The sequence below is a fragment of the Syngnathus typhle genome, linkage group LG7 (genome assembly GCF_033458585.1).
Source record: "Syngnathus typhle isolate RoL2023-S1 ecotype Sweden linkage group LG7, RoL_Styp_1.0, whole genome shotgun sequence".
Taxonomy (NCBI): domain Eukaryota; kingdom Metazoa; phylum Chordata; class Actinopteri; order Syngnathiformes; family Syngnathidae; genus Syngnathus; species Syngnathus typhle.
This window is the reverse complement of record NC_083744.1, coordinates 11383641-11395972: the sequence shown is the minus strand read 5'-3', so window position 1 is coordinate 11395972 and position 12332 is coordinate 11383641. Positions and strand designations below refer to the sequence as shown.

Below are 12332 nucleotides of genomic sequence, written 5' to 3'. Positions count from 1 at the left end.
AAGCCACAAATCCTGGAGGGGACTTTAAAGTTTGCAACTACAAGTAAGTCTATGTGTTGTCTTCAAGTCAAGTTTATTTATATAGACCTAAATCACAAACAACTCTCAAAGGGCTTCACATATACAAAAAGTTGACAATTCAGACCTCGGCAGACACGTTGAGGAGGTGAAACACAGTCATGCAGCTCCAATCAAGATGACAAGTCATGCCTTAAGAATGTACATAAGCCCAGACTTTGATCCCAGATCATGTGTGAGAAGGATAATGAAAGACAAGGGGCCCAGCCCAGGGGGCCACCTCTACCCTGATACTATAACATAATTTACAACTCGAAAAATAATTAGATTGTGGATCTTCTAGTGGTCAATAACATGGGGTAAACTGATTTTGTCAATAAATAAGTCCAATTAGTACCAACTTATGACGTGTTTTTTGTACCCTCTCATCACAGTGTAGCATAAATAGTTAAATTCAAAGACGCGTCATTCACGTGAAAGGTTTCACCTTTTGAGTACATATCTCCATCTAGTGGCCAATTCGTGAAACACACTTGCACAACACAAATACTCAAAAAGGTATAGCTATACGTCTATTTTTAAAACTTGTGTCAGACGGTTTTATTGAGTCATGCCATTATCTCATCAACAGTTACAACCGTACCTCTTTCAAGGCGGAATAAAAAAAACAAACGTGGGTACAGTTGACATCTTGCAAATCTCAAGAGCATTGTAAACAGTGATCACAGCTACTTCGTACATCTCATCACACAAATGCACACAAGTAGGTTTCCTTAAAGTAGAAATCCATCCTTATTTATAGGTTGATACAAAACAAGTGTAATTTAAAAATAAGCATGTCATTTAAAAACAAATGTAAGATACAAATATGTTGGCTATCATGTTTCTTATGGAATTTGTGCAACGTGACAGATGCGAAGACTGCAAACATCAAGAAAATTCATTGTCCAAGTAAAGCATAAAGAATGTTATGAATGGGTTGAATATTAATATGGAATATTTTACAACAAATAAGTGGTGATAATGGTAACAATATGGAGTACACTTGCAGACTTATCCAATCTCAAATATTCCCTATTAACTATTGACAAGAACAACGTTACTGGTTGTTGCCATGTTATCAGGGCAGCGAACTCTAACCAGCAAACGTATGTCTTCAATATTACCACCATAGCTTTATTTTCATCATTATCATCACCTACTACCCAGCGAATACATTAAGGCACTTTGCTGCGGTTAGCAGATGAGATACAATCTAACATGATATACGCACATTGTACATTAAAGAGCTGTAGCATGCCACAAGTGATTCACTGTACTATTGGTGCTCTTCATGTACGGTATATGGCTATAAAAACATCACAATCATGCATGCGCTCAGAGCTGTTCATCTTTGGCCACAAGGCATAAAACATACAAGAATAAACAAATAAAAAGTTTTGGAGAACAAGTGACTTGATTTCATGTAGCCTATATCACTGCAAGAAGGAGGACACTGCATTTATCATTGAGGGAATGCGCCACTTGATTAGCTAAAGAAAACATTTTAGATTTTAAAGAAAGACTTTTATAGAAATAAACCTATTTATGCATAGTTTTAACAAGTAGGAGTTACAGTCAACTAAATTATAATTGTTTTTCTTATATCCTTCATAGTTTAAGTCAGTCTGGCATCAGGTGGAGTAAATGTTTTCATTGCATAACTACTAAATGGATATAATTTCATCAATTCACATTCATTCTAAAAAGGCCAGTTTGGAATTATAGTACCAGCAAGAAAGCAGTATAAAGCCTTCAGGCGCTACTAGAGTGAGTAAAACTATACATTACTTGGTTGTGTTTTAAAAGATGTCCAGGGCGGCCTGGGCCGTGGTTAGAAATGCTTCAAAGTGCATGCTTAACACAAGACCTTCTTTGTGTGCCAACAAATCCTTCACCAGCAAAGTTTTTACACTGTTCCTTCGCAAGTGGTTGCCTCCGTAGACGACACTGTACGGGTTTGTGTTTTTCAGGTATCCTGTGCAAAGTGATTGAATTGAAAAAGCTCCAAGGGGGAAAGGAACTATTGTGCTCTAGTCACCGGCAGCACAGGAGTGTGGTGGCGCCTCAAACATAGATGCCCTCTGGGTTGAGGCCGGAGCTGAGAGGACTTTTTAAGACCCGGAGATGGCCGGACAATGGTTGCAGGGACACGGGACGCTTCAGGGAGCCGGTTAGTGGAACCAAATCTGAAAATGGAAAATGGAAATGAATGCAAAATAGGGGAAATGATTTTGCAGATGAGAATGCTTTCTACCTTTTAATTTCACGACAATTCATATCCATTCATCTCTTTTCTATAGTTTACTACCCATGGGTTTAAGTAAAGACAGTTGCAGCAAGGCAAGAATTTTAACAGCATTTAACAGTTGTGACTCGCGACATCAAGATAATAATTAAATGTGTGGTGACGTCAGTGCAACAGCAGCAATTGCTTCCAACACAATGAGGTGTGCGCATTTAGTCTTGGGTGTTAAACTTCATAGTCTGGTAAAGCCTGGCTGTATTTAACCTCTGTTAGGTCTCTCATGCTAACTGAGATGGGGCAGAAAAAAAATAAAAATGCCAAAGTGGTAAAGTGCTGTGTCAGCCCTATGATTGACTGGTGATTAGTACAGCGTAGCCATTGGCCAGCCTCTTGCTTTCCTCAACGGCGTCATCGGTAGAAACGGAATGGATGTTTTCAACTATCAGCCATCTTCCCAAAAGATAATGCAATTTCCTAACACACGTCTGACTGTTAGCTAACGGAAATAAATCTTTATTTGATAATGACCGAATCCGTGTAATTCAGTGCTTTTTGTCGACATTTATGGAGGATGACAGTACTGTGGTCCAAAAGTACTTAAGAGAACATGTGTGAAAGAGGCTCGCGAGGGGAAGAGAGGGTAAATGCAGAACTTGAAGTCAGCGCTTCTGACTGTCGGCATTGAGACGAGAAGTGCTAACTATTTGTGCTACGGAGCACTATTCTGGCTAAGGCACCTTGTACTCTCGCATATGATTGCACTCTAATGCATGTCTCAGGTCAAACCCATTCAACTAGGTCAAACATAAGTGAGCCTTGAATCACTGACTGCATGCCATTTCCCCAAGGTCTGCTCTCTGTTTGACATTTAACAGTGACAGGTTATATAATGCTGAAAGCTCTTATTATTCAATGCAGGTGAAGATCTTTTTTTTTTTTATCCTTTACAGAGCATAGATGAGTATATTTGTCAATACATAGCCACCAATTAAACCAGGGACGGATATTACCTATGACACGATTGGTGCTTGTACTTTCGTCCTCCGCAGGTTCAGCTGGCAGCACTGTGACCTTGGTGCCGGTTTGCTTGATGAACTGCTGCAGGTTAACCTGCCTGAGCTCCTTGGTTAGCTGTTCCAGCTCATGCTGCATGTCCTTTCATGAAATAGTATGACATCATAATGAAATGAGAAAGGGGGTGGGGGGGGGCACATTTATTCATTGTGGTGGTAAAGGATAATCACAGAGTCGCTTTGGGGCTCTGAGAGTGATGATATTTTCTGTCTCTACATTTAAAGCATCATGTGAGCCAGTTGGGGGAACCCTATCCTCAGATCTTAAGCATAGATAGAGCAAGCATGTGGTTGCATAACAATCCACGACATCATAAACGGAGGAATCTTTTTATTTTGTTAGGAATGTAACACTAAAGGAGAAAAGGAAATTCACCGATTGATCTCACCTGTAGTTTCTTGGTGCTTTGTCCTAGTGACCTGTCCACAGCTCTACTGCTGCTCTCCATCTGGACACCTTGTCTCTCTTGTGCTTTCAGTTCTGCTTTGAGTCGGAGCACCTGAGCTCGAGCCTCTGCCTCGTTGAGCCACTCGGTCTCCTGACGCTCTCTTTGCAGACGCATCTCCTCCAAACCACTTTCGACACCCTGATGGGACAAGAGACAAATAGAACAGAATACTTGAGCATATTTCATTTACTTTACGAGGGATGAGTGAGTACTGATTCCAAGTATGGGGTAGATACCAATTTGTTTTAAAGTACTTGGCAACTGATACCAATGGCTGACAGAATACTTTGTGAACCGTATCCGTGTTTATAAGGTTTATATTCAGGTTTAGAAGGCTTACTGTGGTTTTACCAAAATGTTTTTGTTGACTAAGATTGGACAAGAACACACACCTGCACTATTGCCAGTTTCTCTTCAATCTCCTTTTCGCAGCCCTGCAGACGACCATGCAGCTCTTCCAGCCTCTCCTCCAACTGCCTCTCGCTCTCCAGCTCAATCTGCAGCTCAGTGCTCCAAAACTCCTCCTCCTCCATCTCCACCTCAGTCTTCCTCAGATGCTTCTCCAGTCTCAAAATCTCCTCCATCAGACCCCCGCCCGAGTCCCCGGTGCAGCCCGGAGCTCGTCCCGCTCGCACCTCGGCCCGGGCTTTGAGCTCAGCTTCATAAACCTCTAGTTTCTTTTCCAGCACGCTCAGCGTTTCTCTCTGAACGCCCACCAGTCGAACCAGGTCCTCCGTGCGACAGGCCCACAGTCCATGGGATGCGCTCCCAGTGGCTCCTCCGGCATGATGGTGGGTCCCACCGTTTCCTACGTGAAGTCTCCTCTTGGCTTCAACTTCACTCGCCCGCCCACCGCTCAATATCTCCCTCAGACCTCGGGGCGCTCCTGTAAAGGTGAGAGACTTGCGCCGAGGCTCACGGCGACAGAGGGAGCGATCGTTGGGATGGTGAAGCTTTGCGAGTGGGGGGAGGCTCTGTCGATGAAAGCCGCGTTCAGGCCCCCTCAGAGGGGGCCCCTCCGAAGGGGGCCGTTCAGTCAGGGAAGGGCCCGTGCGAAGCAAAATCAGCTGAACATCACCTGCGTATTGACCCCACGTATTTAGAGAGGCAACTGGGCTCTCATGAGGGGCTAGATGGCGCTCTGTGTCCCGCCATTTTTCTACCAGCGTGTATCTTCCAGTCCGACCTGCCAGCAACACAATAGAGAGCCGATGTAAAGATTTGCTTCATGGAATTAAGCTTTCATATTTGTAACTGTGCACATGGACAAAATATAGGCTGGAAAATTAGCAGTGCTCAACACCACGTGACAAAGCATTTGTGTTAAAAGAAAAGGAAAAGGCAGAGGAGGGGGCTCTGCTTTGTCAGCTTGGCAGGGGAGAAAGGGATGAGTCATACTTTCCCTCCTCCAACCCTCTATTTGTGGGAAGTGATGTCAATTCAGTCTGTTCAAGCACTTTTATTCCTCACATAGCCATATGGGTAGGGGGGGGTTGAGTTAGTAAGACATTGCAAATAAAGCCACCACGACCCACTGAATTACAGTAGGCAGATAGTAGAGGCTGCTAGACTGAGAAATGTTTTTTTTCCTATTAGATGACAGATAAATGTGTTGAGGAGTGTTTTACAATACACTTCTGTACCTTTACTTTTGTTTCATACTGAAGGGTGGTCGGGGGGGGTGGGGGGGGATCAGTGTGGCTATGTTGTGGACATCAACTAGTGATTATGTCACTTGGTTAGCTACTTGACGCGTGTACGCAAGGGCAGAGAGTGCAAGTTCGGGAAAATCTGTTTATGTATTCCCCATACTGTGTTTCTGTTTGAATTTACTCTCTCAATTGCTTGGACAGACTATATTGACGTAATGCAAATGTTGATTTGCAAGTTGCACTGCTGGATACCGACTGAATATAATTGCAATTCTTAAAACCAAACAAGAACACCAAAGTAACAACAAAGCATAACCTTCAAGCAGCTGTGTTGCTAAATCTTTGAAGAGCCTGGAAGTTTCTTTGTACACAAAATCAGTAATCCATAGATAATGAAGTCAGCTACATTGAAAATGGGATCACGCTATCTACACAAAAGTAGAGTGAAAGTAAATTATGTCTGTAGAGAAACTAAATATGAGGCTGACAGGGCACTGTAATCACATTCCGATACAGTTTCACTGTGAGGCGAGTATGATAAGAGGTTGGATTCCCAACTTGCTGTGGTATTGCATGCACACAGAGTGGCTAACACTTGGAATTACAAAAGAGTGGAGCGGAACCACAAACTAACAAAGGCAGTAGAGCTTTTACTTATTCTCACATAAAATAAATAGTGATATTTGGAGTATATTTTATTTCAATCAACTTTAAGTTGTAAGTGGAAATAAAAAAAATGCTAGCGGTAGTTGGAGACCAATGTCTATACCACAGGTGTCAAACTCAAGGCCCGGGGGCCAGATACGGCCCGCCACATCATTTTATGTGGCCTGCGAAGACAAATTGTGCATTAAATTCGTGTGTCATTACTAGAATTGCAAATTGTTTTGTTTTTTTACATATTTGACCAGTTTTTATTCGTCTGATTTGTAAACGAGTTATTTGTCCGTTTGTTTTGTAGCTTATACTGTATATAATACAAGGTGCTCATACATTTATTTGGGTTGACAGTCATAATAGCCCTCCGAAAGAAGCTATGACTACAATGCGGCCCGCTAAAAAAATGAGTTTGACACCCCTGGTCTATATAGTACACTTATCACCACAGTTGATCCATCCATTTTTTTATTTTTATTGGCCGTATTTAGTCTTCAGAGGTAAAAATGAGCAGCTAGACTACCAAGAGGGAGGGGGAAAGACCCCACCAAAGCATGTGGAGAACATGCACAGCTTGTCTTACCTATCGCTTGAGCCAGTGCAATCACCACTTCCTGGCAGGTGGTCGCTTCAGTAACCCCACACACGACCCTTTGAACTCCATCCACCCAGACCTTGAGCTCCATTGTGGGTCAAAATGGACAAGGCTTACTGTGATGGGTTGGCCCCAGCATTCTTGAAGACATCAGAAGCCCAAGGGCAGCCGTGGCGCTTCTGCTGCTTCTTGGGAGGAAACACAAGAGGAAACAGGACAAAGAGGATATGCTCAATGATTGGTTGTCTTCAAGTTGAACTCGTACGGTTGTTATTTGGTTCACGTTATCATTAGGCTGCTCACTGTGAAAATACTGAGTCCAGTCATCTCCTTTATTAGTCATGCCAAAACCATCTGGCCGCAACACTGTTGTTTTGCGCTTAAAAGGTACGTCGTGTCTACTGAGAAGCAGGAAAATAGTGCCAATAGACATCCCCAGGCCCAGATCCTGCTTTTGTAAGAACTAAGAAACCATGAGGTCAGAAAAGGAAAACTGTGTGTGACATAAGAGAGAATGAAGTAGCACAAAAATGTTTTGTTGCAAAACAGGAAGGTAGAGCCAGGGGGGGATCACAATACAAGGAAATGACAAATTCCTTTCCTTTTAATGCCACTGTTCATTGAGCTAGACTAATTAAGCCCCTCTGCTCATCAGAACACAAACAAGCTATGATGCAAAAAAATATAACCAAAGGAGAGTGAAAACACACTAGTACTTTTTTGCATTTACTTACAGAAAGTAACTTTGTTGATAAAGTGTTCTGAATTTACTTAGGAGTTACACTGTACTTCAGTAGTTTTTTTCACTGGATACTTATTCTTAAATAATGATCTGAAACAAATATTTTATTGAGTCGTTATTCTACTGTAACAGTAGTCTTATTTGAGTACAATTGTTGGCTACACTACCTACCGCTGAGTACAACTAATCTTTCCACAAGCTCCAGACACAAACACAGACAGTAAACAACCGCTGGATAAAATTAAAAGCATTCTCAAGCATGTGTTATGTTACACGAAGGTCAGCTTCCAACATAATGTGACGCATGGAACACTCATCTAGCGTGAGGGACTCTCCTTCAAGGACGTTGTACTTGCAGAGAATGAAAGGCATTGCTCCATAACGCTATACCGGTGTCTCAAATGGTCCCTTTGTTCACCTCCCCTTCGCCCCCCCCCCCCCAACACGCTGGCCTGGCCTAACCACAGAACTTCGCTTTTCTCGAGTCATTCAGCCACAGGCGTAAACGTAAGTCACACAAGAACATAGAATTGAACAGGAGGATCCCTATTGGAGGCATTTGTATGTAGCTGAATTTGTGATTGTTGATTATGTGAAACTACCGTATATTTCGGAGTATAAGTCGCACCGGAGTATAAGTCGCACCAGCCATAAAATGCCCAAAAAAGTGAAAAAAAAAAACATATATATGTATATAAGTCGCTCCTGAGTATAAGTCGAATGTTTTCACTTTAATTTAGACTCCAAATAAAAGAGGCATAAATGAAGCTCAGGGTCACACTGCAATATTGTTTCCTGCCGGCAACCAAAAAAAAACACAGTAACAGCTTTATAAACCTTTCTCATTAAGGCTTTGATGCAAAGCAGCCTTCAAGGATTAGAAGTGTGGGGGAAGGAGTGAAGAAAACACGCACACACACAATTATACAGATATGTTGACCCAGTGGATGCGATGAGTTTAGGGAAGGGAGCAAAACACAGTTTAATGTGTTTTAATTAAATTTCTGTAATCCTAAAATTCAAACGATGTGATTTACATTAACGCTTACTCCACTTAGATTCATAACAATACCAACGACGGAAACCCCGACGACCGGCGCAGAGCTTTGCATGGCAGAGAGCCATCTTAACCTCCGCACGCTTGATTTCTCTGGCTCGTCCAAGCCGCAGTCTGGGGAGATGCCCACTCGCTGATTTGTGCAGAGAAGTATTTCATGAAACTGAAGACGGCCTGAAATCCTTTGATATGATCAGCCGCAGCAAAACATGTAAACCTTCGTGAGCAAACGTGCTGTTGACTCAAGGTGAATTGCCACGAGAGCACAGAAGTGTGTGCTGTCTGTGTGCCCGTGACTAACCTCCAGGTCGAGTTGGCCGGGGTAAAGGCTTCTCCTGGCGGCTGCTGTAAACAACCTACCATATGCTTGTGTGGGTGTTTCATCGTGGCTTGCATGGTGCAATAACTCACACCTTAGGAAAAATGCTAGAGACTTTAGTGGAAGACCTTAACACTTGCATGGCTTTTTCCAGCGATTTACTCAACCTGGAGGGCGATCAGGAGGATGGCTGTGCTGCACCAATACTGACCTCTCAAAAGAACTCTGATGCCCATCGTGGAAAAAAAAAGCTAAATACAGTCTTGTTTCTGATTGACTTTGGGGGAGGGGGGGGGGGGGGTTAATATTGGTAATTGGAATGTTTAAGAACTTTTCACACACGGCGGTATATTATACTGATGACACGTTTAAACAATGGACCGTTTCTTACATTCTAGCCCTGTTTAAATGATAAACCTTTCATTTTATTTGCCCTTCCTGTCGTGCAAGTGTGGTTTAGACTTAATAATCAGAAACAGAACCCGAGATGTAGTTCAATATCCACGCTGTGGTCAAAAGCTACAACCGAGACAAATTCGACTAGGGTACGGTCATGTGGATGGTTATGCTTTGCAGTCACTAGTATGCAAGCGATGGAATCTGATTGAATTTTAGCCATTAGAAGCAACCAACAGAAGTTTTTTATGTCACTGCCAAACGTTCATACAAAACCTTCTGCTCTTAACCTTCAACACATATTGATGGAAACTTGAAGGACTTAAGTTCACTAGTCTGGGGAAGTCATTAGCGTATGTCTGCATACTAAGAATTTCAATAACTTCAGCGTGCGCTCAAAGGGAACAAAATAAGAACCGTTCTTATAAAGATTTATTCCATCAGTTTGTTTAGAATGCCCTCTGTGACGAGTAAACAATGGAGCGCATGGCAAAGACTGTAACCAAAAACAGGGACTTGATCTTAAAGAGCCAGCACTGATAACATCCCGAGGATACATTCCTAGCCAGTGGGAAAGCAACAGCGCATGACTTAAAGATAAGGATGCTATGGGAAAACATTCTCTGTGATCTTGATGGTTTTGTAGCAGACATTAGCTATGGCACGGATGGGCAACTGGAAGCTGAGGGCCACATGCACAACCACGCTCTTTGTTGCCTCGTGATTAAATAAAAAAAATAATAATAAGATAAAAATAGATTTTTTCTTTTAAATTGAATAAGTCTGTGATTCACACATTAGTAGCCCTGTGGCATTGTGGAAATCTAATATAATCTTCTTTTAAACTTGTAGAAACTTTCATGAGACAGTAACGTCTCAAAACTGAAAATTGTTATCTGTGAAAATGGAACACATGAGGAAACCCACGAGTTTGAAGTATTCCGTTTGGGCATGCACGAGTGTGTCACAACCAAAACAACAATGGCCCCTCACAGTCTCCTTGTAGTGCTTGAGCTAATAAAGCAAAGTGTACATTTACTGCACCACAATAGTGAAGCAATACATAAAATACTGTATGTATTATTCTAAAACCATTCTGTTCCAATATTTGAATGTAGGTCTTTGAGGGGAAAAACTAAATGCCCCTCTGCCTCTCGAGTCGATAATAAAAACTATTAGGCCCTGAAGCAGCCTCTGAGATGTCAACACTGGCAGCAACTCCAACATCTGGATGGCACATTTGGCCAGGCAATAATGCTGCTTTTGTTTCTGTGCCATATGTATCGTTTGCTGGCCAGCTTTGAAGAGACAGAAGGGGCGCAGCAGGGCAGCGAGAGGCCCCTGGACAGGCTTTAAATCTTATACTGTATAGCTTGCGCTACACATTTCTGCAGCTAAAACTATTTCATAGCAAGCCGTATAAAACTTGAGAATAATTTTGTCAGCATGTCTTTAGAGGTCCCCACCACATATCTTTGAGTTAATTTTAAACAGTAATCTGCTGTTCTTTTATTGGTTTTGACAGATCCAGGGTTGGAAATAAGCAGGATTCAAATGAGCAAGAACACTATTGAGCTTCAGCAGAGCTTGCTGAGGAGATGACCATTTGAACCCGGAGTGTTGGAGGAGGGAAACATCTAAAACATGCAGGATTGTGGCTCTCGAAGACAGGAATTGGACACACCTGCCCTAGATACTGTTGCCTTATTGGGTGGCGATGTGTATTTAAGATTGCATTTAATTGGTTGAAATCAGATAAAACCAGAAAACCAGAAGAGAGAGAGAGAGAGAGAGAGAGAGAGAGAGAGAGAGAGAGAGAGAGAGAGAGAGAGAGAGAGATTAATTTTGCTGATGCTATATTTGTTGTTAAAGACACCGACTTTACAACTGCCCAAAGGGCATTCTAGGCAAACTTAATGGCCAGTGTATTTGTAGCGTGTGTGAAAGCATCCTCTACAAAATATACCCAACTTAACCCAATTCCAGTTTTTGAAATGCACACGATTTCCCCCCCAAACAGACTGATTTTGACATGTTCTCTGTAAAAGATTAATTAATCATTATGGATGGGTACTTTTAATGCAGGCCACTGTCCTCTGGTTCTTATAGTCTGGTGACTTAGGTGCACCAAAGTGAGTAAATGCTAAGGTTAATTTTTTTTGTACCCAAGTAAAGCTATAAACTGGGTAAACCAAAAGACTCCCACAAGTTGGTTCTACTATTACAGCTCGCCCTTTTACTGAGAGCAGATGTGATTCTCATTTCCTAAGCATGGACGGAGAGTAATAAAACAGCTATAGTACCAAGCACACAAAGACTAATAGTTTGTGGAAAATAGATGGACACTTTAATCATCCCAACCATGTAACGGTATTTGCTGACCTATGTGCAGTAAAGTTGAAATAGTTGCATCAAAGCTTCTCGTTATTGGTGGTTAAAGGCAGGAGAAACTACCAGGAGAAGCCTTTACAGAGATAGACAATATTTCACTGTGATTTGCGCCACTGCTCTTACCTTTATGGCGCAAAGAGGACTCGGCGCACTGCTCCTTTTGCGAAGTGAAGTTTGCAGATCAAACATTCGTGGAGGTGAAAATAGCGCAAATTGTATCCTTCTCTATATCCTCCTAATAACTTGCGATAAAGTGATGTTTAGTCGTTTCGGTGACAAAAACGTTTGCGCTCCCTGTCCCAAAGTTTGAGTCGGTTCACTCGGAGTCTGCTAGTGTTTTGCTCTTACGCCAGTGAACTGCGGGGAGAAAAAAAAATCTCCGCTCCCAGTCCCCACACTTGTCTCCTCTCTCCTGCAGGCGCACACATCGTATTGGAAGTGGGGCACCGCAAGGCATTGTGGACCGTTTAAAGGGAGAGTCCACCCCGAGCCACAACTCCCGCATCCAGGGCATCTGGTCACGGGAAGGTGTCCTGAACATCCACACGTACTGACCTTCAAGTCAGCTCACCCCACCTTAAGACACAATACCCACAAAATTCTTGTATGGGGAAAAAAGCAGTGCTTCTCAATTATTTTCAGTTACGTCCTCCGTAGGAAGAAGAATACAGTGGAGCCTCGGTTTTCGAACACAAT

General features: G+C 42.5%; 1 protein-coding gene across 2 annotated transcripts; it reads right to left on the bottom strand.

The window, feature by feature from the left end:
* Positions 1 to 54: 54 nt before the first annotated feature.
* LOC133157526 (ras association domain-containing protein 8) lies at positions 55 to 12082 on the bottom strand. Of its 2 annotated transcripts, none has more exons than XM_061284135.1 (6): positions 11760 to 12082; positions 6720 to 6919; positions 4220 to 5013; positions 3768 to 3965; positions 3316 to 3460; positions 55 to 2246 (listed from the first exon to the last, which is right to left on the bottom strand). In XM_061284135.1, the coding sequence occupies exons 2-6, from the start codon at positions 6820 to 6822 to the stop codon at positions 2125 to 2127; spliced, it is 1362 nt and encodes a 453-aa protein (XP_061140119.1). In that variant the 5' UTR covers positions 6823 to 6919; positions 11760 to 12082; the 3' UTR covers positions 55 to 2124. The 2 variants fall into 2 exon arrangements, with proteins under 2 accessions (XP_061140119.1, XP_061140120.1); XM_061284136.1 differs by having other exon boundaries at positions 6720 to 6916.
* Between the last annotated feature and the right edge of the window lie 250 nt (positions 12083 to 12332).

Bases quoted from the DNA above. Each gene is read 5' to 3' on its own strand.
- LOC133157526 (XM_061284135.1), bottom strand. From the start codon at position 6,822: ATGGAGCTCAAGGTCTGGGTGGATGGAGTTCAAAGGGTCGTGTGTGGG. The intron at 5,014-6,719 runs GTAAGACAAGCT...TGTTGCTGGCAG, and splicing joins TGCACTGGCTCAAGCGATAG to GTCGGACTGGAAGATACACG. The intron at 2,247-3,315 runs GTAATATCCGTC...TTCCATTTTCAG, and splicing joins AAGCACCAATCGTGTCATAG to ATTTGGTTCCACTAACCGGC.